Genomic DNA, 25,811 nt, shown 5'->3' on the forward strand with positions numbered 1-25,811 from the left:
ATGCTTATATAGCAGGACTTTTTTTTTTTTTTTTTTTTTAAGTATGACATCAGGCAACGAGTAATCTAAGTCCATATTTAGTTTGGATCTTTGTGCAAAATTCAGTGTATTCCTACTAACAAGTGGATTGTTCCAAAATCTAAAAAATTAATAGTAAAGAAAATATTGTTACACTGCTCTATTTTACAATTATTTCAGTAAACTCTGTCATGATTTAGTTATAATTTCTTTATCTTTTATAACTTTAGAGCTTTGGTTTTCAATATTTTTCAGAAATCACTGTTAAATAACTAAAAGTTTTAGAGTGCTCTTCTGTAGAGAGGTTAAGACTAATTTACATAATATAATTTTATAACATCTAGGAAAATATTTTTAAATCTATTAATAGTTCAGTGGTATAGGAGTGTTCTTTTAAGATGTAATAAATTCTACAGTTTTGATATATATATGGTTACAGTATTGACATAGATTAAATGCATTTGAATATGTTTATTTTCAAATTCTTAAAACAAACCTGTTTCTAAATTTCATCCTTTAATGATAGTATTTCTTTCTCCACATGGAGTGGTTAAGAGCTTTGGAGTGAGACAGACTTCGTTTGAATCCTAGCCTTCCCACTTCCAAATGTTGTTCAGCCTCTTTTCCCATGTCTTTAAAATAAGGGTTTCTGATAATACCTCACTCTTAGATTTGTCGTCAGGTTTAAATATAAAATGTTTAGCATTACCTAATGTGAGTTAAGTGCCCGGGAAATTTTGGCTGTTGCCATCATCATCCTCACTGCCATCGTCATTATTCTGCATTTATTGAACATGGAGTTGCTGATGTTGGAGTAAAGGGAGAAAATACAGAATTGTTTATTTTGAGGTTCCTTATGTCTAGAGGACTTTGCTGATTACCCCATGTGCTTTTTTAGATTGTACTTGTTAGTGTAATTTTACTAGTCTGAAAGAAGTATGACTCATATAAATTATACCAAAGAGTGAGCTGACGTGCTAAGTTGTGGGGATCTGTTTCCTCACTTATTACTGGGTTACTTTTAATGTGCTGCCAAAATCTAGTGAGTGGATTTAGAGCAAGACACGTACTTACCTTAAACATAAAAAGCTATAAAATATAACTCAAAAAGTACAGACTTCGACAGAACTACAGTAGTAAAAGTACTAAGTTAAATTTAGTCTGAAAGCTTTTGCTGTTTTAGAAAAGAAGTTAAAAACATAATGTAAACTATAAAAACTAAACAACTTTGAATTCCAGAGGGAAGATTTCATCAGTGACTAAATTTTGTGTCAAGTGTTCTAAATTTCCAGAAAAGAAAATCAGTTCCAATTTACATGCAAAAATGTAGTTTCAAGCCAATTATTATTTTTATCTCCAGCCCCATTTTTTTAGCACAGGAAAGCTAATAAATTCTATGAAACAATATAAGTTTCATATATAAAACATAATGAGATGAAAATATTTTAAATCTTAAATTTTATGATTGATATTTAAGAAATGAATTTGTTGTTAAGTATCAGAAGAGATTTTACAGAAGGTTAATGGAAGGAACAGTGTCAACTGAGCTATACACATACCCAGGCATTTTGTATTTTAGCATCTGTTAGGTCTTTTGATAGATACCTTCTTTTCTATGAAACATACACTTTCTACCCACCTGCTTGGTGTTCTTCGTTGTTTCCATAGCATTTGATCTGTTGTGCAATTGCATTTATCACACAGTGCATAGTTCCTACTTCCCATACCTTTTTTTGTGTGTCCAGAGAGCCTTGTGTAGGGCAGGGACCCTCTCACTCATCTTAATCACAGACCTCAACCACGTGCAACAAAACGTTGAATGAGAGATGTGACGTGCATAGAGAGAAAAACCCCTGTCTCACAGAACAAGCTCCGTGTACGCCTCCTAAGTCAGACAACATTTTCAAATCTCCATTTACTTGCATCCCTGGAGCTACCGATAATCCTGATTGGAAAATGCACAAACGCAGAAAGTGATTAGAAAGAATTTTATGGTAAGATTTTAGGGTCTTCAACTATTTAGGGTCTTCAACTATATAATAAGAATCACATATATCAAGTACCTTTTTTCTCTTTTAGAAGTCTTGACTTTATACTAATTGTTTTGGTACTTACCTTTGTATCTCTGGATCTGGTACATAGTCTGGCACATAGTGTAGGGATTCATTAGTTCAATGAATAAAGCCTGTGCATAAATTTTCCGTACTTGGGTTCCAGTGATATTTATATCTTCTAAAAATATTTTTTCATGACTCATTCTGAAGCTTCTTAAAAGCATGAGTACTTCCTCTTCAGTGTATTTTAAAACAACTGAATTTAGACTGTTTGAACATGGTTCTTTAAAAAGAGTTGCAAATAAAGAATTTTTCCCTTTGAGATAAAAGCTGGGAGATCACATAAGTAGTGAATGAGATCAGTAATGCTTCATAACATTTATTAGGTCCAGTTTAAAATTTTTTTAAATAAAGTAGTATTTATGTAGTCTTCGTCAGATAGAAAATACGTAAATTGTGCTGTTCTTTACATTATAAGACCTATTATTTGATCATTCTTTGATATTTCTATATTTGACCAAGTAATTTTGGCCTTGTTTTTGTTACTCAAAAAGTAGTCTAGAGGTTTGTTTTTCTTATTTATTTTTGAGTTTGGGTTTATTTCTTTTGGGGGATTCTCTCACTTTATGTTCCATGGCCTGCAACAAACAGGAGCATAATGTAAATGCTGAGGTCTTTTTCTGTAAAACTGATATGTTTGTATGGATATGTATTTCATGTGATGATCTCTTTGTGCTGATTATGATTAAGTAAAAAAGCATGTTTAAAGGTCACAATTTTCAAAGCGTTCTGTAATTTAACATTTTAAAATGCTTTTGGAAAGCAGTGCAATTCTTGATGTGACACACCGGAGGTGATGGTAGTTGCAACTGTCCTCCTTCGTGTGTATATTCATTTGTCAGAAATTTACTGGGCGTATAGTATGTGCCTGGCATTATGCCAGGTGCTGTGAAGACAGTGGTGAGCAAAAATAGATGTGCTTCTGTTCTTAAGGAGGTATACATTCTAATGGGGGAGGCATTCATCAAAGAATCACTTATAAAGCTATAAAATTATAACTATGATGAGGGCTGACAAAGTACAGGTCTATAAAACTCTTAAGAATGTATCTTAGTTTTGGAAGATTAGGAATGTTTCCTTGAAGAACTGATGTCTATAATGAGCATCAAGGCATTAGTAAGATGAAATTATGGGAAGAGGGAAAAAAGCCTTCCCTAGACAAGAAATAGGAGCCAAGGACTATGGTGGGAACAAACTGGAAGAGAAGAGCGGGAGCACTGAGGATTCGAGGGGCAAGGTGTAAGATGAGGGTACAGAAGCAAAAACAGGTCTTTGACTAGAAAGACTCTGTTCAAAGAGTAATGACAGCAAAAATCGGTTGTGGGAATAGTTTTGGGGGAAATAGGAAGGAAAGAAACAGGATTAAATTTGCATTTTGGAGATGACTATGGCTGATTGTGGAAAACAGACATCCTGAAGGATAACCTAGGGAGTGGGTAAAGAAGACTTTTGTAGTATTCTAGGTAAGCAGGGGATGTGGTTTGGCCAGGGTAATGATGGTAGACATTAATGGAAGTACATAAATTTGAGAGATCCATTCCTGTGGTAAACTGACAGGACTTGGTGACAGATTGGATTGGATAGATGAGAGTTAGAGAAAGCTAATGAGATGAGTGTTTTTAATGATTAATCGTAGAGTCTCAGAAAGAGCTCAGCAGCTTTGCTCTTGTTGAATGTACCCACTCATGATTAAAGCAATTTTTCATTGGGCTCGTTGACCCAGTCAAGAGTAAAGACTGAGACACTGTAGTTTGGGGTATCTCAACAAAATGGCCCAGCCACATAACCCCACAGTGCGGTTTACAAGCCCCACCCACATGGGCAATGCTTGGAATGCTTACATGAAAAACAGAAATCAAAGCAATAGGGGGAGTACGTGGATGGGTTAGCCTGGTGATGGGTATTAAAGAGGGCACGTACTGCATGGAGCACTGGGTGAACAATGAATCATGGAACACTACATCAAAAACTAATGATGTAATGTATGGTAATATAACATAATAAAAAAACTTAATAGGGGGAAAGGAACTCAATAAAATAAATTAAAAAAAAAAAAAGAAAGAATGGAGATAGTATAGGACAGTATAGGGCTCAGAAGAAAACTTCAAAAAACCAAAAACTGTAAGAGAAGTTATTATATCCATGAAATTCTGGAGGCTATGAGGAAAGAACATTTGACAGACAAACTAGAAACTGAAAAGTTACTGAAAGAATTGAAAGACAAATTGGAGAAATCTCTCCCCTAGATCGTTGGCAGTAGCTTCCTAACTGAGGACTATGCTGTTGCCCTTTGAGGAGCTATAGTATCTTCTCAATTCAGCAACTAAAATGGCCCTGTTAAAATGTAAGTCACTTCATGTTACTCTTATGCTCGAAACCCTACATTGGTTCCCCTTCATTAAGCATAAAAGCCAAAGTCCTTAGAATAACTTAGTAGGCCCTACCTCACCTCATCTGATTGCCTTTCTAATCACATTTCCTACTACTCCCCTTCCTGTCTTGCTTGGCCACGCTGATCTTTCCTCTAAGTCAGGAATGATGCAAGCCCTTTGCACGTGCTGTTCCCTTCGCCTAAAATGGTCCTGCCTCAGGTGTCTATATACAGGATTCTTTTCTTCCTTCAGGTCTGTATTCAAAAGTCACCTCCTTAGTAAACCTTCCCTGGTTACCTTTTCTAAGAGGTCAACCCCTTACTCCCCCCACCTTTTCATTAACATTCTCACAGATATAGGTATATTTTAATTGAGGTGAAATTCACATAACAAAATTAACCATTTTCAAGTGAACAATTTAGTGGCATTCAGTACATTCAGGGTGTTGTGCGACCACCACCTGTAACTAGTTCCAAAACATTTCCATCACTCCAAAGTAAAACCCCATATCCATTAAGCATTCCTTCTCTCCAGAACCCCAGTAACCACCAATTTGCTTTCAATCTCTATGAATTTACCTATCGTGGATATTTCCTATAAAAGGAATCCTACAACATGTGACCTTTTGTTGGGGATTCTTCCATTGAGTGTAATGTTTTTGAGGTCCGTCCTCTTTGCAGCACGTTATTATCACTACTTCAGTCCCTTTTGTGGCTGAACGATACTCTGGTGTATGCACAGAACACAATTCAGTTATCTGCTCAGTGGACATTTGGTCTGCTTCCACCTTTGGCTAGCGTGAATAATGCGAATGTTTCTCTACAAGCACTTGTTTGAGTCCCTGTTTTCAATTCTTTTTGGTAAATATTTAGAACTGGAATTGCTGGGTCATATGACAATTCTATGTTTAGCTTTTTGGGAAACTGTTTCCACAGCAGCTACACCATTTTACATTCACATCAGCAATATACAAGGGTTCCAACACTTGTTATTTTCCTCTTTCCTTTTTATTATTATTATAACCATCCTAGTGAGTGTTAAGTGGTCATTGTAATTTTGATTTGCATTTCCCTAATTAGTGACTAATGATGTTCATCATTTATTTAATATACTTTTTGGCCATTTGTATATATTCTTTGGAGAAATGTTTATTCAAGTCCTTTGCCTATTTTTGAATTGGGTTGTTGGTTTTTCTGTTATTGAATTTTAAGAGTTTTTAATATATTCTGGTTTTAGGTGCATACCATATATTTGTTTTATATATCTGTCTTTCTCTGAAGGCAGGATTTTTGTCTCATCTCCTGCTGTTTTCCACTGCCTAGAACAGTGCCAGACACAGTGTTGGTGCTCAGTAAATTTTTGTTGAACAAATGAATTCCAGAAAACACTGAAGATTTTTCTCAGCAAAAACTGTGATATAACCATGTTGGTATGTGAATAAGGGGGAGAGATGGGGACTTAGGAATACTAAGTTGTCTTTGATCGTAAGAATTCAATAGATCTCTAAGCTTATAAATCAAGAAATAACAGTTAATGTATTCAATATCTATACGGAGACTAAAACAGAAGAACTCGCTTTTGCTCTTCTGCCTTATCAACTTGAATACACATACAGATTCTTTCTCCAGATTAGTGAATAAAAACAACTTTGATGAGTATTTATAAATAAGCATTGTCACATATACTCTATCATATTTAAAATTTCTGTTCATGGTTTGAGGATGGGTAAGAAAATTGTTCCTATTCAGTAAAATAAGTTTATAGTTTATTTTAAAAGAGGTGTAAAGTTTGTGATTTTAAATTTGAGTGCCAAACTGTTTACTTAATAAAGTTACCCAGATATTTGAGATGTCCAGTGGCCCAAAATAAAAAAATAACTTTTTTATTTTATTGGAACCCTCTTCCTGACCCATGGAGATCATTCAACACATTTTGTAGGGTAGGTAGAGATTTTTCACAATTCAATCTTATTTGAAAATCAATGGTAAAAGTAAATTTAATAATTGACTTTTTATGAGCAGCTAAAACTTCAGATTATAACCATCTTTTTTATCTCCTTTAAGTTTTTAAATTTAACTATCTGCCACATTTTATAAATCCTTACTCTTCCATCTGACTTAGACAAAGTGATCTTTCTTCTTATTAAACCTCTGTATCTTGGAAACAACAAATATGATATTGTACTCTTTGATGTATCTTAGAGGATGTGGTTGCAAAACATACATAGAAGCCATCCTGTATAAGTGGGACTTTTATAGGTTATGTGCTATTGCTCCTCAATATTAACTGCAGGGATCGCATAGGAACTCAGATTCATCAAGCAGCAGGGGTCCCACAGAACTGTGTAATAAGAGGATGTGGGTGAAAATGGACTTCTTCAAAGAAGGAAACTTAATTTCCATTAAGTAGGGTGGAGAATTCTCCAAGCAAATCATTTGAGCCATGACAGAATAAAATTTTCAGATCGGTACATTGTGAGAGAGTGTGCCTTATAGGTATGGGTAGTATGTTAAAAGTCATCGTACCATGCTACTTTTATTTTTAATTCAAGTACCATGGTACTTTTGATAAATTGAAAACTTAAGAACTTACTGCACAGGTAAAAGAAATGATTTTGAGTAGTAGATGCTTGAATACAGAACCTATATTTTTAAACTTATCTTTTTTGAATCATTTCCCTTAATTAAAAAAAAAAATAGCTCTTATTGTTAAAATAGTCTGTGTAACATTTTTAAATAATCTTTTAGGAGTCAGGTCTTTTCCTACTGAAACATATATACTTTAAATGCCCAAATATCACCTGACAGAATATTTGGGCAGTTGTCTACTTACCTTTTTCTTCTCTCTAACCATCAATTTTCCCTTTGATTTTTTGTCTTCCTTTTTTTATATTTTGGTTTTAAGATTAAATTATTTGGGTCATTTTCATTATTCCCTCGTGAATTGGAACTAATTATGAAATTAATGTTTAGAGCAAATTGAAGATGAGGGCTTTATGTTTGAAAATACACTTTTGATTTTGTTAGAATTATATGTGTATAAAGTAGACAAAATAAATTTGTTGTTTTTGTTTTTATTGTGCATTTCAATCTCAATGTGGGATGACAGCTGCTGGTTCAATATAAAAATAGCTGGAACTCACCTATGTAACATCTAGTTTCATCTTCGGAAGATCGGTGACTAATTTCCCTGGTAATCCATTTCATACTGTCTTTTGAAGTTGGAGGGATGAGTTTTACATCTCTTTTTGTTCTCTTTTATGGTTATAAAAAGGACTGTGTGTGTGTGCAGAGTATCACCTTTGACCTTTGCTGTGATAAAGCAGTTTTCCTTTTAGGTAAGAACACATAAGATGAAAACACATGACTGTTGAAACTCAGAATATATAAAGAAACTGAACTGAATGCGAAGGAGGAACAAAACATGTAACTGTTCCTGCATGAGCTGACTACTCTTATGGTGGTATCTGTTACTGGGAGTCTGTTTAGAATTTTTTCTCCAGGGCAAGCTCCTTTTGTGTGTTCATCCTTGGATGTAACGTTAGGAAGACTACTGTGATTAAGTGTTAGGTTTCTTTTTTTATCTGTTTAAAAACTGGACAGCCCTACTTGACCATTAATACATTTCTCTACATGTCATAAACACAATTTTAAGAAAAAGTGAAACAATGCTTTAGAGACTTTGTTATAAAGAAAATTCAGGCTCTGTGTGTCTTTCCTTGTTGGGTCAAAGTCGTGGAACGTGGAAGGCAGGTTAAATTCACAGGTGGGCATTCTGTAACATGTAGAATGTTGCAGTTTGCTATATTAATGTAGTTAGTCACCCCATCCATTTATCTTAAGTAGATTTGTGAGTCTGTGCTTATGTTTCAATGTCATGCCTTCTCTACTATAGAAAAGAAATGGATTTGAGACCTAAAGTATTTATTTTTATAGTTAAAGTCATAACTTGTCATGTGTGCTTCTAACACCTATCCTCTAACGTAAGAATAGCATCTGGTATTTGAACGACTTGGAAAGTTTGGGTAGAAGTCTACATAAATTAACAATTTTCATTTATTTAAATTATTGAAAAACTGTGAATTTTTAACCACAGACTGCTAACTGCTTAGCACACTTTGGAGCTAACCCTCATCAGCTATCTGTAGGGTTATGCCAAGGATTTGAGCCGTCATAAATTTTATTTTTAACTGTTTTTATCAGAGATGTTTCAAAATATATTATAAATATTCTTGCCTCCTTAAAGTGACAAATTGCTCTTACCTTCTCTTTCATACTACTCTGAATGCCCTTAGGCAGCCGTTTCTGTGTCTGGTTTTTATTTTTAGGATTTTGCTTGTTAATCATGTCAGTCATGTCAGCCTGCTGACTGAAGGCCATCCCTCTTTCCCTTTCAATTTGTTTCTAATATTTTTTTGTGACAGTAGTCATATAATTATCCAAACAAGGTAAAATATCATTGATAAAAAGGCCTACAGTAGGTGTTCTGTCATGAGTTTTAATTAGAATCGGTGTTGATAGGTTGACATCTCTAGGTGTCTGTCTATAATTGATGGAAATAATTGCAGTAGATACACTGGCTAGCAGAATAGAGCAAAAGGTCTTAATGTATATAATGTATGATAGTGTTAGCAAGTTTGTGATTTTATTTCTCTGTGTTTTTATATATGTCACCCTCTGCCCAGAATGTGACCAAAATCCTGCTCATTATTCATGGTCCAGCCTTGATGTCTTTTGTGTTTTGACTCCTGCTTCTCTTACTCCCTTGTTGCCCCTAAAATTTCTTCCAGCTTTTTACCTCCTTGTGATCACTGATGTGAACTGCGCTTTACCTGTTTTACCACAGGACCCAGTATAGCTACCATTAGGCATTGTACTAAGTCCTCTTGAAGTGCAAAGATGAATGATGCGGTGTAGTAATTTTCTGTTTCCGTTTACTGAGCGGCGCCTGTGTCAGGCATTATGCTAACCATCTTGCATGCATTCCTCATTTAGTCCTCAGGGCACCCCTGTGAGGTAAGTACCGTTTCTCATCTACATTTTCTAGCCTGGGGCCAGTGAAAAATAACCTCTCCAGAGTTATATACTAGTGAGCGCCGTAGCCTTTCACTTTTTCTGTCCCTTAGGATAACAAAAAACAAATAATTACACAAGGGTGGAATAGAGACTGGAAGAGGGCAGAGGTGAGTGCACAGGATATGATACTTGAATTAAAGGACATGATAAGTTTTTGACTTAATATGAAGTAAGGGCAATATTCTAGGCTTGGAGAAAAGATAAAGCGAAAGGACGAGATGGGGGATGTGACAGTCCATGCTGTATTTGGGGAATAGTAATTGGTTTGGTATGGCTGAACCATACTGGTTGTGCTAGAAGACTAAGAAGGAAGCAAAGGTTGGGATCAGATATGGGACCAGCTGGAATAATCCTTTATTCCCAGACCATCTTCACCCTACTGTGTCTGCATGCTTAGCTTGATATGGAAGGCTTAATGTGAATTTCCAAGGCATGAATGTAAAGCATGTACATGAAAGTAGAATAACCTTCGTAACGAACAAGTAGAACTTTTCCGTAAAGCTCTGATAAAACTTAAGAGTATTAGAAATTTGAATATTGTGACTATTTTTCATAGTCAAACCCTGTTTCAAATAATATAAAGGGAAGGATTTGTGGGCGAGGGAAGGGTGTATGGTCAGGGTTGTCCCTTACTTTGCATTGATAACTAATGCAAGCCTGCCAAGCTTAAATTACATAGTGTTATATGGACTACAGTGTAATCTTCGTAGGCATTCATTTTCATATGAAACGTAGAAAGTCTATATATGTGGAGATTCCCCTTTATGCAGCTTACAGTATTACAATCAATGTCAGAGGGTATACATGAAGGGAAAGACAAGAGGAAGAGGTAGGCCAACTATGAACAGGAAGAGCAAATGTACATGTGGCGCAAGCAAAATAAAGCCCCAGCCAGAATATGAGATTTTAATTCCTTTTGCCAGTTTCTTGAAGTAACAACCCTGAAATTCCAGTGATTTATTCCATATTCAAGAAGGAGGCGGGCACCTGGGTGGCTCAGTTGGTTAAGCGACTGCCTTCGGCTCAGGTCATGATCCTGGAGTGCCTGGATCGAGTCCCGCATCGGGCTCCCTGCTCGGCAGGGAGTCTGCTTCTCCCTCTGACCCTCCCCCCTCTCATGTGCTCTCTCTCTCTCTCTCTCTCTCATTCTTGCTCTCTCAAATAAATAAATAAAATATTAAAAAAAAAAAAAAAAAAAGAAGGCGGCAATGAGAGCAGTCCATCCCAGGCAGGAGGGATATTAGACCACTAGAATTATTTAGATTTCCCTGCATGTGTTGGTGATTATGAAAGCATTTCAATAAGGTGAGTTTTGTTATATTTAAATCCTCTACAGACAGTGCACCCCATATTTGCCTATACTGGGTACACTGCTCCCACCATACCCCTTCTCCCCAAACACACACCAGAGCTTATTTCTCTCTTAGTTTACATGGTGGCTGCAGGTGTGTTCCATGTGCCTTCTTCATTCTAAGATCTGGACTGAAGGTGCAGCCTGTCAGAAATGTGCAATTCTCCTGGTAGAGGGAAAAGAGAAAGACACTTGGCAAAGCCACAGGTGGGCACTTCAAGCTTCTAGGAGCTAGCAGAATGTCACTTTTGCTTATATTGCTCTGGCCAAAAGAAGTCACCTGGCCAAACCTATGTCAGTGAGGGTAGGAAGTAGACCCCTCCCAGAGAGGTACTTCACAGCCCATAGCCACAGGCCTTGATAAATAATCCTCTTACAAGGCTGGGAGATGCAAGAAATTGAGAACAACAATACCACCTAGCACCATAAGTTACTCTGTGTCCAGGTGTTTTAACTGAATTTAAAACGATTCAAATGATAGAGTCTTTACTTAGAAATAAGGAGGAATTTTCTGATTTTTTATCCAAGTGATCATTGAATATTAACTTAAACCATTTAAAGAAGTCGGAAAAGAGGTTTTCTTGAATTATGTAGGTATTCATGTGCGGAGAGAGGAATGGCTTAGGTTAGCTGTTCTCTTCATGAAATTCAGTAGTTGAAAGGCTAACAGCTTCTTCACCTGCTTCTTCACATAAGCAAGAGAACACAGAAAATGATTATAGATAACCCAGCAGAGTCATTACTCAAAGCGTTAGGCCTTAGGGATGAATTCTTTGGCAGAAACCAGTTGAGAAAGGCTAGGATTATTAAGGTGAGTTGTATAGTTACGACAATAGGGAGAAAAAGAAGCCCGTTCATTAGTATTAATAATAGTAATGATTCTAATCATGTCCATTGGAGATTTCCTCCTACTGCCGTATTTCTGCTTGTACATTTAGAGTGGTTTTTTTTTGGAGAAAGAATCTTGAAGGGCTTTTCTTTATGTTCCTTCCCTGACTTCTCTGCTAATGCAACACAGATCAGCACTACACAGCAACGGGCTGTTGTGGAGAGAGCCAGGGGCTTTTGCCCATTTTGGGAGAAGTAATGGAAGAATAAGGAAAAAGTCCACTGTCCTAGCTACTTTCAGTTGACGTGGCACTACCTGAATTGTTTCTGACATTTGCACTGAAGAGTATGATGTACTTGAGAGCATTTGGTAATTGATTTAAAATTGGTTTCGTAGTGATTCCCAAAATATTTCCAGAAATGTAGTTAGTGAGTGTGAGTCAATATGAAATATAAAGTGACTTTAAAGCGAAACATTACTTAAAGCTTAAAGGGAAATTAGGTACCAGTTAACTTTTTTCTTTTGAAGAGCTCTTTGTGGCACTATGAAATGTCTGCGAGCTAAAATGTTATATGTGTGTGATCATTCCTGAAGTTAGGTAAAACTCTCACAGGTTCTTTGATTACTTAGGAGATTTATCTTGATAATGATGAAAGGTATAATGAATAAACTTTAAATAAGACCTTTTTTCAGTCATGAGCTACTTATACCTAGCCAACGAACTGAACACAGGCCTGCCTTATATTTCAGTAGGTGTTTAGAAGGATAGCTAATGTTACAACATTTTAAAAGGTTTATGGTGAACAGCGAATAATTAGAGGAATAGTGCAGACAGAACTACATGAAAAAGAGATACTTGTTTCATGACTATAGGATATTAGATAGTCCCATTACAGCTTGGCTTTCTTTTTCCCCTTCTCTTCTATAGCACTTTGTCAGTTAAGGAAAGTTGGTTGGAGCTAGATAATTTTAAAAAGCTATATTGTTTAGCAATCCCTGTTGGCCAGTAAATTGGCTAAATTGAAATTGTTTGTTCTGACATTCCTCTGATAAAAGTATCTGATGATATTTGACCAAGTAGAGAACTACTTTTAGAGTAAAAATAATGTTGATGGTAAATCAGAGTTTAGATAACTAAAACACTAATAACTATTAGGTTTAGTATCTTTTCCCAGTGGAGGTACCTAAAAGAGTTTCAGATGCAATACCCATGGAAATTTTGTTCTGCTTAATAAAGCTAGGATAAAGAAAAGAAAATGCTTACAGCTAGCCTTGTTGACTTGGATAACTTGGAATTACATCATTAGAAACTCTGTTTATAACTCAGTGGTTTTCAGAGGGCAGGGGGTTGATGTATGTTTGGATTTTATTTTAGGAGGTAATTTTCTCAATACTGTTCATCAACATAAGCATATAGTAGCATATTTTTCTCTTTTCCATTAGATTGTGACCATAAACATACAACCTAGGTCTTTACCATTTAACAGGCTTGCCAGCCAGTATTCAGAACATTGTGGGTGTGTGCGTAGTTGTATGCAAAAAAATGTATTAAATATATAAAAGCTATTGCTATATGAAGTCCTAGAAATGGAAACCTGAAAGGTAAAGTTCTCGCATTATTCCTCACACTACAACTGTTACTGAGAGTTCTCTTTAACTTCATCCTTTATGGTCAGCGACAAAAATAGAGCAGTTGTATCCCTCACTAAAATATTTTGTCTTAAGATTATAAAGGACACTTTCTCAGTTGAATGAATTCTTTACTTCCCATTCAAACGTGCCATGCAAGTATGAAATACATTTGACATTTAATATATTACCAGATTCACCACATGGATCATTCTGTTCAAGATCCTTAAACCAGGAACCTTGTTCAGAAGTCTTTAAGTTAAATAAATTGGCCAAAATTAGTGTTGGTATTTGTCATTTTAAATCAAATTGGAAAGTTAAAGTGTTCAACATGGAACACTTTAATGGGAATAGGTAGTTTTATAACTTCCCCAGATTTCATCCATAAACATTTAAACATTACATAAACTTAAACAACCTTTAACAAAACATCATTTTCTATGATAATCTAAAAGCGTTGTAAACAGTCAAAATAGGCAAGCCAGTAATCAGTTGGGAAGACTATACTGGCTTTGATTTGTGGATGAAAACTTTTGGAATGTTTTCATTGGAATTTAATATTGGGGGGTGCTTTTCCTTTTCTTTTGTCCCTCTAGCATAAACACATCCTAAAATGAGTGGTATGATTAAAAACAGTTAATTTCTAAGGAGTTTAGCCAGTTAGCTATTAGTATATCATTGAGACAAAAGGAGCAAAACAAGATTTAAAAAAAGATCATGACGTAATTTACTTTATTAGTAATCACCATTACAGTTGCTGGGTTCATTATGTGGAACCTGACCAGTGCCATTGGGTTTTATTTTGGGAGGAGAAAAGGAATTTCTCTTGAGGTAGTTCACATCTGGGTTGTTTGCTCACATCCAGGGTTTGGAGCTACTTATTTTACACTTCTGAACTTCAACCACAGTTCCTTTCTGCAGTCCTCCATTCTGACATCTTTAAAGTAATCTGTCCTCCGTTTCTGTGTCTCACCTCGTAGGTTCTCCAGCCCTGGCCTCCTCCAGTGCTCAGGTCCTGCTCCCACTGGCCTATGAGCATCTTGCAGTTGGCAGGCATGGAGTGTTCGTAGTGTGCTCAGCATTAGGAGAACTCCATGTGCTCTATTTGGATACATAACCGTCACCTCCTAATCCCTGGTGTTCACAATCAGACTCATTCTTTCATCAAGGCTGATTTCCCTTCCTCACTGCGGCTTTTCTCACAGTTCTAGTCCCCCACCCACAGCTCTGCTAATTCCTTCCAGCTAGGATTCCCTACCCTCTTTTGAGCTGAGAGCAAAGTATCTTCTTCGTAAAACTTGTTAAGGGACACCTTTGTATTCCCAGATGTGTCAGAAAGAAGGATGTTGAATATAAGTGCCAGTGCACTTGGGGAAATAATATATTCTCTACAGCGTGGGGCAGCAGACTGGCCCACAGGCCAGACGAAGCCACCAGCTAGTTTTGTAAAATAATTTACTGGAACACATCCATGCTTATTTATGTATTATTGTATTGTCTTGCTGCTGAGATCATATGGCCCTATTTACTCTCTGGCCCATTACAGAAAAAGTACGCCAGCCCCCAAATGTTCTAAATGAACATTTGTTAAACCAGAGTACACTGGGAGTTGTGCCCAAGCTTCAAATGATCTTCTAGATCAGGCCAGCATATATAGCCTGTTCAAACAAGAATAATACATTTTCTAAAGCCTAAGTTTTTTTTTATGTTCATAACCAGAGGTAAGCGATATGCAGTGAACATTTCATTAAATCTGTTTTAATTCTTCTCTACGTTAGCATATTTTTTTATTTATTGCACTTAGAGCTTAGAGATAAGGCATCAGGTAGTTCACTTTCAGTTCTTTCACGCACCTGCATTTTCTGACATATTTAATGCCAGAGAATTTGATGTAAGCCTTTTTCTGTGGCTAACACTGGACTCTTCCTCGTTAGCTCAACAGTAATTTCCCAAAATTTCATTTTGTAAGAATATTAAAGTAATACTTCAGCTGTATTCTTTGCCCCCTCTTCCCCTGAAAAGATTTTCTTTTGTGACCGAGAAAAACAGTATTTCCTTTCCCTTTATTTAGATAATTCAAAGTCCTGTTTTAACACCCATTTTAAGCTTTTCCTCATCACTTACTAATAACAAAGGTTGAAATGCAGCAGATGGTTAATAGAAAGAATGTATCCTCATCTTGGGCCAGTATAAGTTTACCCTTGGGTAAAATCTCATCTGCAGCTCTACCTTCTCCTCATCCAGAATTTTAGTGACAAATCCCCAAATTCCAACAGCCATGCTAAAGGGAAGAATCGAAAAGAAGTGGGGTTGGAAATAGTTAAGAAAACTAAAGCTTACAGTGAACTACATGGAGCAACTTTTGTAATTACAGTTGGAAGTGATAAAAGTAGCTAGGGGATCATAATAATAGCCCCAGTGTTAGTAATTGCTCCCTAAATCAGAGAGCTGACAACATGGCAATCCTAGCGTCAATACGAAGTTAATTATAGGGCTAAGGCCGTACTGGTGATGTATTATAAAAAGGAAAGAATGTTTAAGAAATACTATTTTAAATAGGCTAAATAAACATAACCCAAGAGTCTGGCATTATCAACCCAAATTACAAATGCATTCTTCCTTTGACCCAGCAGTCCTACTCTGGTGCTCGATCCTACAGATAAAACTGTGCATGTATGAAAATTACATGTTCAGGTTTATTTGGTGCGGCTGTGTTTATCACAGCGAAAGATCAGACATTGTCCAAGTATCCAGCAATGAAGGACTGGGTGATAAAATCAGAAAGGGTTTGAAAGGCCAGATGAAAACATGCCACTTGACATGCAGTTATCTGCAAAGTAATATTGAAAGTGCAGGGAAAGGAGACCCTAAAAGTTGCTATCAAGGGATAGTAAATGGGAAAGAATTGTACATTCCCAAATTTTACTGTGTTATAAAATAGCACTTTTTAACTTTATTATGTGAAATATGTGTAAGGGCTTGCATCTGTTGTTTTCCCGTTTCCATTTGACTTCTATTTCCATACAAACTGAAGCACCTCGTCTCATCGTAAGAACTACACTAATTGATTCTTACACTTTGTTCCTTCATCTTCAAGATAAAGAGGGGGGCGGTGATTAGGCCAAAAGTTACTATAAAAATTTATTTCCACAGAGGAATAGCATTTCAAATTGTATTTAACAGTTTTATCCTATAACTTGTTAAAGAGGATTCAAGAAGGTAAAAGGGGATAGTTAGAAACTTGTTCTCTAATGAGGTTTGTATGAGTGAACACAATTTTAGACAAAAGCTCAGGCCAACGCTACGAATAGAGGAAAACAACTGTAGCTCAGAGTCTAGATTTCTATCAGTCAGATAGAATTTCGTAACAGTTTAAATATGTGGAGCAAAGGTTTGTGAAGAGTCTAAGATAACATTGAATTCTGTGATTTTTTTTGATAAATTGTAATATTGCTTACTATGCAAAGAAATTAGTCGTGATAGAGAATTTTATGGGAAAAAGAAATCTGCCTTCAAGATATTTCCTCTGAGTTAAGAAAAATTAAACTTCTGGACATGCAAAACTTGATTATTGATCTGTGGCTAGGTATTGCTATAATAGGTTTACCAAAGTAATAAATACCAAATGTATTTCTGTGTAATTGCTTGCTATCATATCTCTGGATTTAATTCTTAAATATTTGAAAACTAGATATATTGTAAGTTTTATTTCTTTTTATTTGAACAACGATTAAAGCAAAAGTGTAAGTCATTACTTTTTGCAGGTTGCATTTTTATAGTAATTATTTAATACTAGATTTTCCACATGTTTTTATATAAAGCTTCAGTATCATGCTCACAATAATTGCCTGTGGTTGCACTATTATTCCCATTTTTCAAATGTCCAATTAAGGCCCAGAGAGTTTGTGACTTACCTAGTCACACACATCTGATAGAAATATCACTCAAAATCTTCTGACTCTCGATTTCCTAATTTCCTCACCCTAGCCTCATATTTGTTCTGTTTATTTTTAAGGCCGTGATATTATTGTGGCTGGTTGATAGCAGGCTTTTTTTCTTTTCAGGACATGGCTTTAGTTGCTCCCGAGGCTCCTTCAGAACAAGCCAGGAGAGTTTTTCAAACCTATGATCCAGAAGGTAAAAGATTTTCTTTTATTATCATTGACTCGGTGTTTTATATCTTTATATGTTTGAAATGGATTGATACCTGAGTTTTATTCAAAAGTATTTTTGGATTATTGAATAAAATGTAGGTTGCATTTCTTGAAAATTTTAAATTGGAAACGTAAAAATGGGAACAAATAAGGATGCTTAATGATTGTCAAATTCTCACATGGTGTAAGGTTTGCAGGTTTCTTGGGGTAACAGTTATGATTACTTGCATCTTGACTTCTGAAAGTCTGCGTTAAACAGGAAAATATCACCTTCTAAACAAGCTTTTTGAAAAGGTATTCCTTTATTCTGTTATTCAAATTAATATTAAATAAGTCTTCCAGAATACTTTTTAAAATTGAAATAGACAAATATTCTGTAAATTGTGGGTATACAAAGTGTTGCTTTGATAATTTATATATTACAGAATGGTAATTACGGTAGCATTAGCTAACACCTCTGTCATGTCACATAGTTACCATTTTTCTGTGGTGACAAGATCTAGTCTCTTAGCAACTTTGAAGTTTATTTATAGCACAATATGTTATACTATAATAACTATGCTGTGCATTAGCTCTCCAGAACTTATTTATCTACTAGTTGCAAGGAACATCTTAAAACACCTCCCTCACTAACCTACCTCCCCAGCCCCCGGTAACCATCATTCTTCTCTTTTTTTTACAAATTCAGCCTTCTTAGATTCCACATACAAGTGACATTGTGCAGTATTTCTTTTTATTTGTCTGACTTATTTCACTTAGCGTAATGCCCTTGAGGTCCATCCATGTTTTTTCAGAAGGTAGGAGTTCCTTCATTATCATGGCTAATCAATATTCCATTGTATATATAGGTATATAAACCACATCTTCTTTATCCATTCATCCCCTGGTGGACAGGTAGGTTGTTTTCACATCTTGGCTGTTGTGAATAATGCTGTAGTGACTGGGGTAGTGCAGATAGCTCTTCAAACTATTGATTTCAGTACCATCAGATAATACCTACCACTAGGATTGCTACATCGTATGGTAGTTCTGTTTTCAATTATTTTTTGAGTAATTTTTTTTATATGTTTTCTTTAGTAGGTGTACCATTTCATATTTTCTCTAGCAGTATATACTGGTGCTCTTTTCTCCACATATGCATCAACATTTACCTCTTTGGATAAAAGCCATCCTAACAGGTGTGAGGTGATGCCTCATTGTAGTTTTGATTTGCACTTCCTTGATGATTAGTGATATAGAGTATCTTTTCATATGTCTATGGGCTATTTGTTGTCTTTAGAAAAATGTCTCTTCAGACCCATTGTTCTTTTTTAATTGGATTATTTTATTTTTTGCTAGTGAATTCTGTGAATTCTTAAGGGGTTAACGCCCCAAACACATTATCAGATAGAGGCTTTGGGAAGATTTTCTTCCATTCTGTAGGTTGTCTTTTCAATTTGTTGTTTCCTTTGCTGTGCAGAGGCTCTTTAATGTGACCCCACTTGTTTATTTTAGGGGTTTTTTGCTTGTGTTTTGATGTCTTATCCTAGAAATCACTGCCAAGACCAATGATGAGGGTTTTTTTTCCTATGTTTTCTTAGAGGAGTTTTACAGTTTCAGGTCTTACATTTAAGTCTCTGATCCATTTCAAGTTAATTTTTGTGAGTCATATAAGGGGTCCAGTTTCGTTCCATTTCATAGCCATCTCATGGAGATACCGAGTTTTCCCAGCACCATTTATTGAAGAGACAATCCTTTCCTCAGTGTGTGTTTGTGGCATCCCTGTCAAAAATTAGTTGACCATATATGAATGGGGTTAAACCTGGGCTCTCTACTCTGCTGAACTGGTCTATGTGCCTGTTTTTATGCCAGAACCATACTCTTTTGATTATTATAGCTGTGTAATACAGGTTGAAAACCAGGTAGTATGACACCTTTGGCTTTATTTCTCTTTCTCAGGATTGCTTTGGCTATGCAGTCTTCTGTGATTCCAAACAAATTTTTTCTATCTGTGACAAATTTCTTTGGAATGTTGATAGGGATTGCATTGACTCTGTAGATCGCTTTGGGTACTATGGACATTTTCACAGTATTCTTCCAATCCAAGTATACAGGATACCTTTCCATTATGTATCATCTTTGATCTCTCATCAGTGTCTTCATTTTTGGTGTATATGTCTTACATCTCCATGGTTAAACTTATTCCTAAATATTTCATTGTTCCAAAGCTATTGTAAATGGGATTGCTTTACTTTCTCTTTCAGCTAGTCCGTTCGTGTATAAAAATGCAACTGGTATCAGTACGTTGATTTTGTATCCTGCATATAAAATGAAACCATTTATTAGTTCTAACAGTGGTTTAAGGGAGTCTCTAGAGTTTTATAAGATCATGTCATCTGTATGAATGCCTTTTCTTTCTTTTTCTTACCCAATTGCCCTGGCAAGGACTTTTTTTCATCATTGAGTATGATATTACCTGAAGGTTTGTCATCTGTGCCCCTTATTACACTAAGGAACATAACCTCTATAAGAAATTTTTTGAGCGTTTTTCTCATGAAAGGATTTCCATTATGCCAAATGCTTTTTCTGCATATTGAGATGATCATATTTTAATTTTATTAATGTGACATGTACCACATTTATTGATTTCTGTATGTCAAACCATCCTTGCATCCCTGGAATAAATCCCACTTGATCATCATGTATGATCTTTTTAATGTGCTGTTGGGTTTGGTTTACTAATATTTTATTGATAATTTTTGCATCTGCATTCATCAGGGATATTAACCTATAGTTTTCTTTTCTTGAAGTGTCCTTGAAGTGTCTGGCTTTGGTATCAGGATAATACCGGCCTCATAAAATAGTTGAGGAGTATACCCTCATCTTCAGTTTTTTTGGTACACTTTGAGAGGAACTGGCATTAATTCTTTAAGTGTTTGGTAGATTCACCAGTGAAACCATCTGTTCCTGGGCTTTTGTTTGTTAAAAGGTTTTGGATTACTTTGTCAATCTCCTTTTTGTTAGTGATCTGTTCAGATTTTGTGTGTCTTCATGATTCTGTCTTGGTAGGTTATATATTTCTAGAAATTCATTTATTCTAGGTGGTCTAGTTTGTTGGTGCATGATTGTTCATAATAGTCTCTTCTGATACTTTCTCTGGCATCAAGTTGTAACGTTTCCTCTTTCGTTTCTGATTTTGAGCCCTCTCTTTCTTGGTGTATATAGCTAGAGGCTTGTCTGTTTTTTCCAAACCAAGCTCTTAGTCTCATCTTTTCTATTGGTTTCCTGGTCTCTCTTTCATTTATTTCCATTCTGATCTTTGGTATTTCCTTCTTTCTGCTAACTGTGGACTTAGTTTGTCTTTGTTTTCTAGTTTTTTGAGGTGTAATGTGAAGTTGAGGTCTTTCTTAAACTTCTCTTAAAACTGCTTTTGCAGCATCTCATAGGTCTTGATATGTTGTGCTTCCATTTTCATTTGACAATATTTCTTGATTTTCCATTTGAGTTCTTCTTCGACGCATTGGTTGTTCAGGAGCATGTTGTTGAATCTCCATGACTTTGTGAATTTTCCAGCTTTGTTACTGATTTCTAATTTCATACCTTGCTGGTCAGAAAAGATATTTGGTATGATCTCAATCTTCCTAAATTTGCTAAGACATTTTTTGTGATCTATCATGTGATCTATCCAGGATGTTCCATGTGCACTTAAGAAGAATATGCATTCTACTGCTGTTGAATAGAATCTTCTGTATATGTCTAAAGTGTCATTTAAGTCCACTGTTCCCTTACTGATTTTCTGCATCGATCATCATTGTTAATAGTAGAGGAATTCAATACCCCACTTTTATTTCATTGCTGTCTAAAATTCTCCCCCGTGTTAAGGAGTGTTTACTAAATTGAGGTGCTCCAAAATATGGTACATAAAGGTTTACAATTGTTATATCCTCCTGATGAATTGATCCCTTTATCATTATATTGTGACCTTTTCTCCTGTAATGGTTTTTAACTTAAAGTATTTTATCTGATATAAGTATAGTTAGCCCTGTTCTCTTTGGTTTCCATTTGCATGGAAAATCTTTTTTTGATCCCTCTGAGAGTTTTTGTAGGCAGCATATAGTTGGGTTTTGTTTTTTTTTTAATCCATGTAGCTACTCTTTTCATTGGAGAATTTATTGATAGGTAAGGACTTATTATTGCTATTTTCTTAATTGCTTTCTGACTACAGTTTTGTAGTTCCTTTCTTCTCTTGCTGTCTTGTGACTTGATTTTATAGCAGTATGCTTTGATTCTTCATTTATTACAGGTGTTTGCTCTGTGATTACCGTGAGGCTTTCATCGTATGTCTTACAGCCATCCATTTTAAGCTGGTAACAGTTTAACTTCAGTTACATCACAAAGTTCTGCCCATTTATGTGCCGTACTCATAATTTATTTTGATGTCCCAGTATACATCTCTTTATACTGTGTATTCATTAACGTATTGTAGCCATAATTACTTTTAACACTTTTGCCTCTTAACCTATATGCTAGAGTTCAAAGTGATTTACACACCATTACAGGGTGTGAACGTTTTGTTTTGTTTGTTCATTGAGGTATAATTGACGTAAGACTATTTCAGCTGCACAACATAATGACTGTGTATATTGTGAAATGCTCACAAAGGTTTTTTTCTTGTGGTGAGACATTTTAAAGTCTATTCTTTGAGCATCTTTCAAATATGCAGTACAATATTACCTGTAATCACCCTGCTGTACATTACATCCCTTTATTTTGTAACTTGAAGCCTACACGTTTGACACCCTTCAACCTTTACATTCTCTATCCCCTACCACCAATCCTGCCCCAAAGCAATAAGTCTGTTCTCTTTATCTGTGAGCCAACTTTTGTTTTTAGATTCCCTATGTAACAGAGATCACATAGCATTTGTCTTTCTTTGATGTATTTCACTTAGCCTAATACCCTCGCCTTCCATGATGTTGTAGAAAATGGCAAGATTTCCTTTTTTATTGATGAGTGATATATATATATATATATGCGCACTCACAATAGAATATTTTTTTTTCCCACTCATCCATTGATGGACACTTAGCTTCCATATCTCGGCTATTATAAATAATGCTGCAGTGAACATGGAGGTGCACATACCTTTTGGAGTTAGGTTTTTAATTTTTTTTTTTTTCCAAAGATTTTATTCATTTGATAGAGAGAGACACAGCGAGAGAAGGAACACAAGCAGGGGGAGTGAGAGAGGGAGAAGCAGGCCCCCCCACTGAGCAGGGAGCCCGATGTGGGGCTCGATCCCAGGACTCCGGGACCACGAGCCGAAGGCAGACACCCAACGACAGAGCCACCCAGGTGCCCCTAGGTTTTTAATTTTTTAAGGCACTTCCATACTACTTTCCAGAGTGGCTGCACCAACAGTGCACCAATGTTCCCTTTTCTCTACATCCTTGCCAACACTTATTTCTTGTCTTTTTGATAATAGCCATTCAACAAGTGTAAGGTAATAATGCATTGTAGTTTTGATTTGCATTTACCTGATGACGAGTGATGTTGAGTACCTCTTCATATACCTGTTGGCCATCTGTGTATCTGTTTCAGAGAAATGTCCATCCAGATCCTCTACCCATATTTTAATCAGATTGTTCAGGTATTCTGCTGTTGAGTTGTATGAGTTTATGTATTTTAGATATCGACCCCATATCAGATATATCATTTGCAAATATTTTCTTCCATTTGGTAGGAAGTCATAGCTAAGCCATGTCCTAGAGCTTTCCATCTATGTTTTCTAATAGGAGTTGCATGTTTTCTGATACTGAATTTTTATGTATGGTATAAGACAGTGGTCCAGTTTCATTCTTTTGCATGTAGCTCTCCCAAATTTCCTAATGCCATTCATAGAAGAGACAGACTGTCCTTTCCTTTTGTGTGTTCCTTTGTTATGAATTGGCCATTTGTGGGTTTACATCTCTATTCTCTGCCATTATGTGTCTATTTTTATGCTAGTATCATACTCTTGATTACTGTAACTTTGTAATGTACTTTGCTATCAGGAAGTGTGATGCCTCCAGCTTTGTTCTTCTTTCTCAAGATTTCTTTGGGTATTTGGGGTCTTTGTGGTTCCATACAAATTTTAGAATTGTTTATTGTAGTTCTGTGAAATATGCCGTTGGTATTTTGATAGGGATTGCATTGAATCTGTAGCTTGCTATGGACATTTTAACAGTATTAATCCTTCCAATCCATAAGCACAGATTTGTATCTTTCTTTCTTTAATGTATTATAGCTCTTTAACTTATTAAATTCCTATTTCTTTTAATGCAATAGTAATGGGATTATTTTTATTAGTGTATAGAAATGCAACAGGTTTTTGTATTCTGCAACCTCACTGAATTTGTTAAACCATTTTTTAGTACTCTGCACATAGTGACAGTTTTACTTCATCCTTACCAATTTGGATGCCTTTTCTTGCCTAATTGCTTGGCTAGGACTTCTAATACTATGTTGACTAAAAATGGTGAGGGTAGACACCTTTGTTCCTTACCTTAGAGGAAAAGGTTTCAGCTTTTCACTATTGAGTGTGATAGTAGCTGTAGGTTTGTTAAACATGGCCTTTTATTGTGTCGAGGTAGTTCCCTTTATAAATATCTGCTATGTTGAGAGTTTGAATTGTGAATGGATGTTCAATTTTGTCAAAAGCTTTTTCTCCATCTGTTGAGAAGATTTTTTTATCCTTCATTCTGTTAACATGGTATATTATATTGATTGAGCTGTGGATGTTAAACCATCCTGGCATCCCACTTGATCGTGGTGTATCATACCTTTAGCGTATTGTTGAATTTGATTTGCTAATACTTTGTTGAAGATTTTTGCATCTGTATTTATCAGGGATCTTGGCCTGCAATTTTCCTTTCTTGTGCCATTTTTTGTCTAGTTTGGGAATATTCCTGCCTCTTCTCTTTTTGGAAGAGTTTGAGAAGAATTGGTATGTATTCTTTTAACATTTAGAATTCATCAGTGAAGCCACCAGATCCTGGACTTTTGACAGGTTTTTTGATTACTGATTCAATTTCCTTACTCACAGTTAGTCTGTTGTAGGTTTCTAAGAATTTATCTGTTTCTTCTTGTCTAGTTGTCCCATTATTTAGTATATAATTGTTGATAGTCTCCTCTGATCATTTGTATTTTCTGTGATCGTGGTATCAGGTGTTGTGTCTTTGATTCTGATTTTCTTTGAATCGTGTCTTATTTTCTTGGTGCATCTAAATTCAAAAAAACAGCTCTTAGTTTTTCTATTTCATTTATTTCCACTCCGATTCTTGTTCCTTTTTTCTCCTTCCATTAATGTGGGACTTCATTTCTTTCTAGTTCCTTGACGTGTTTGACATAAACAGTCTTCTGTTACACTTCCAATAGAGGATTTTGAATTTGACTGTATAGTCACCTTTATTATTGACTTTTATACTTACATTTTCATGTTACTAATTTAGTGTCATTTCAGCCTTAAAAACCCTAGTATTTCTTATAAGGTGGGTACACGGTGATAAATTCCCTTAGCTTTCCCAGTAAAATTGTAATTCAGAAAGGAAGGACAAGTAAAGTATTCTTGTTGACAGGTTTTTCTTTTGAGCACGTGCTCTCCTGGCCTTATTGAGATTCCTTCTGTTGCTGCTTTCAAAGTTCTCAGTCTTTGATTTTTGAGAGCTTGATTACAGTAACATGTTTTGGTGAAGAAGATCTTTTCAGTTTTCACAAGGGAAACCCTATAAGGCTATCAGCTAATTTTTTCAGCAGAAACTTTGCAGGCCAGAAGTCAGTGGCTTAATATGTTCAAGTGCTGAAAGGAAAAAAAAAAAACTTAGAGCCAAGAATATCAAAGCACAGCAACCAGTTAAAGGAGGGTCTCACCAGTAAACCAGCCTTACAAGAAAGGTTCGAGGAACTCCTTTAAAAGGCCACAACTAGAAGAAAATTAATTATGAAAAGAAAAAGTTTCACTAGTAAATGCAAACATTATAGTAAAGGTAGTAGATTATGTATAAAGTCAATATGGAGGTTAAAACACAAAAGCAGTGAAATCAATTACATGTACAAAAATTAGTCAAGATGCAAAAAAATATGTAAACAGGACATTGTATACATAAAATGTGGACTAGGGAATAATAAATATTTAATGCTTTTAGAATGTGTTTGAACTTAATATAGACACACACAGCATGCTGTATATGAACCCCATGATAACCAAAAGATACACAAAGAGAAAGCAATTCAAACACTAAAGAAAACCACA

At 35.6% G+C, this 25,811-nt stretch overlaps 1 protein-coding gene and 1 long non-coding RNA gene across 5 annotated transcripts in view; both read left to right on the plus strand.

Annotated features, from left to right (window-relative positions):
- MINDY3 (MINDY lysine 48 deubiquitinase 3) overlaps window positions 1-25,811 on the plus strand; it is an 85,787-nt gene that overhangs the window by 44,965 nt on the left and 15,011 nt on the right. For all 4 annotated transcript variants that reach the window (XM_054507347.2, XM_045874353.2, XM_064592012.1 and 1 more), the window contains one exon: window positions 17,453-17,525. In XM_054507347.2, the coding sequence (XP_054363322.1) occupies window positions 17,453-17,525 (73 nt within the window). The remainder of the gene's footprint in view (window positions 1-17,452; window positions 17,526-25,811) is intronic.
- Window positions 6-16,875, plus strand: LOC135364500 (uncharacterized). Its single transcript, XR_010411702.1, has 2 exons — window positions 6-5,933; window positions 7,613-16,875. It is a non-coding gene; the product is annotated as an uncharacterized LOC135364500 (long non-coding RNA).

This window comes from Mirounga angustirostris, unplaced genomic scaffold (assembly GCF_029215605.1).
Source record: "Mirounga angustirostris isolate CCGP_5_RB_7025 unplaced genomic scaffold, mMirAng1.0.hap1 SCAF_5, whole genome shotgun sequence".
In the NCBI taxonomy this organism is placed as follows: Eukaryota; Metazoa; Chordata; class Mammalia; order Carnivora; family Phocidae; genus Mirounga; species Mirounga angustirostris.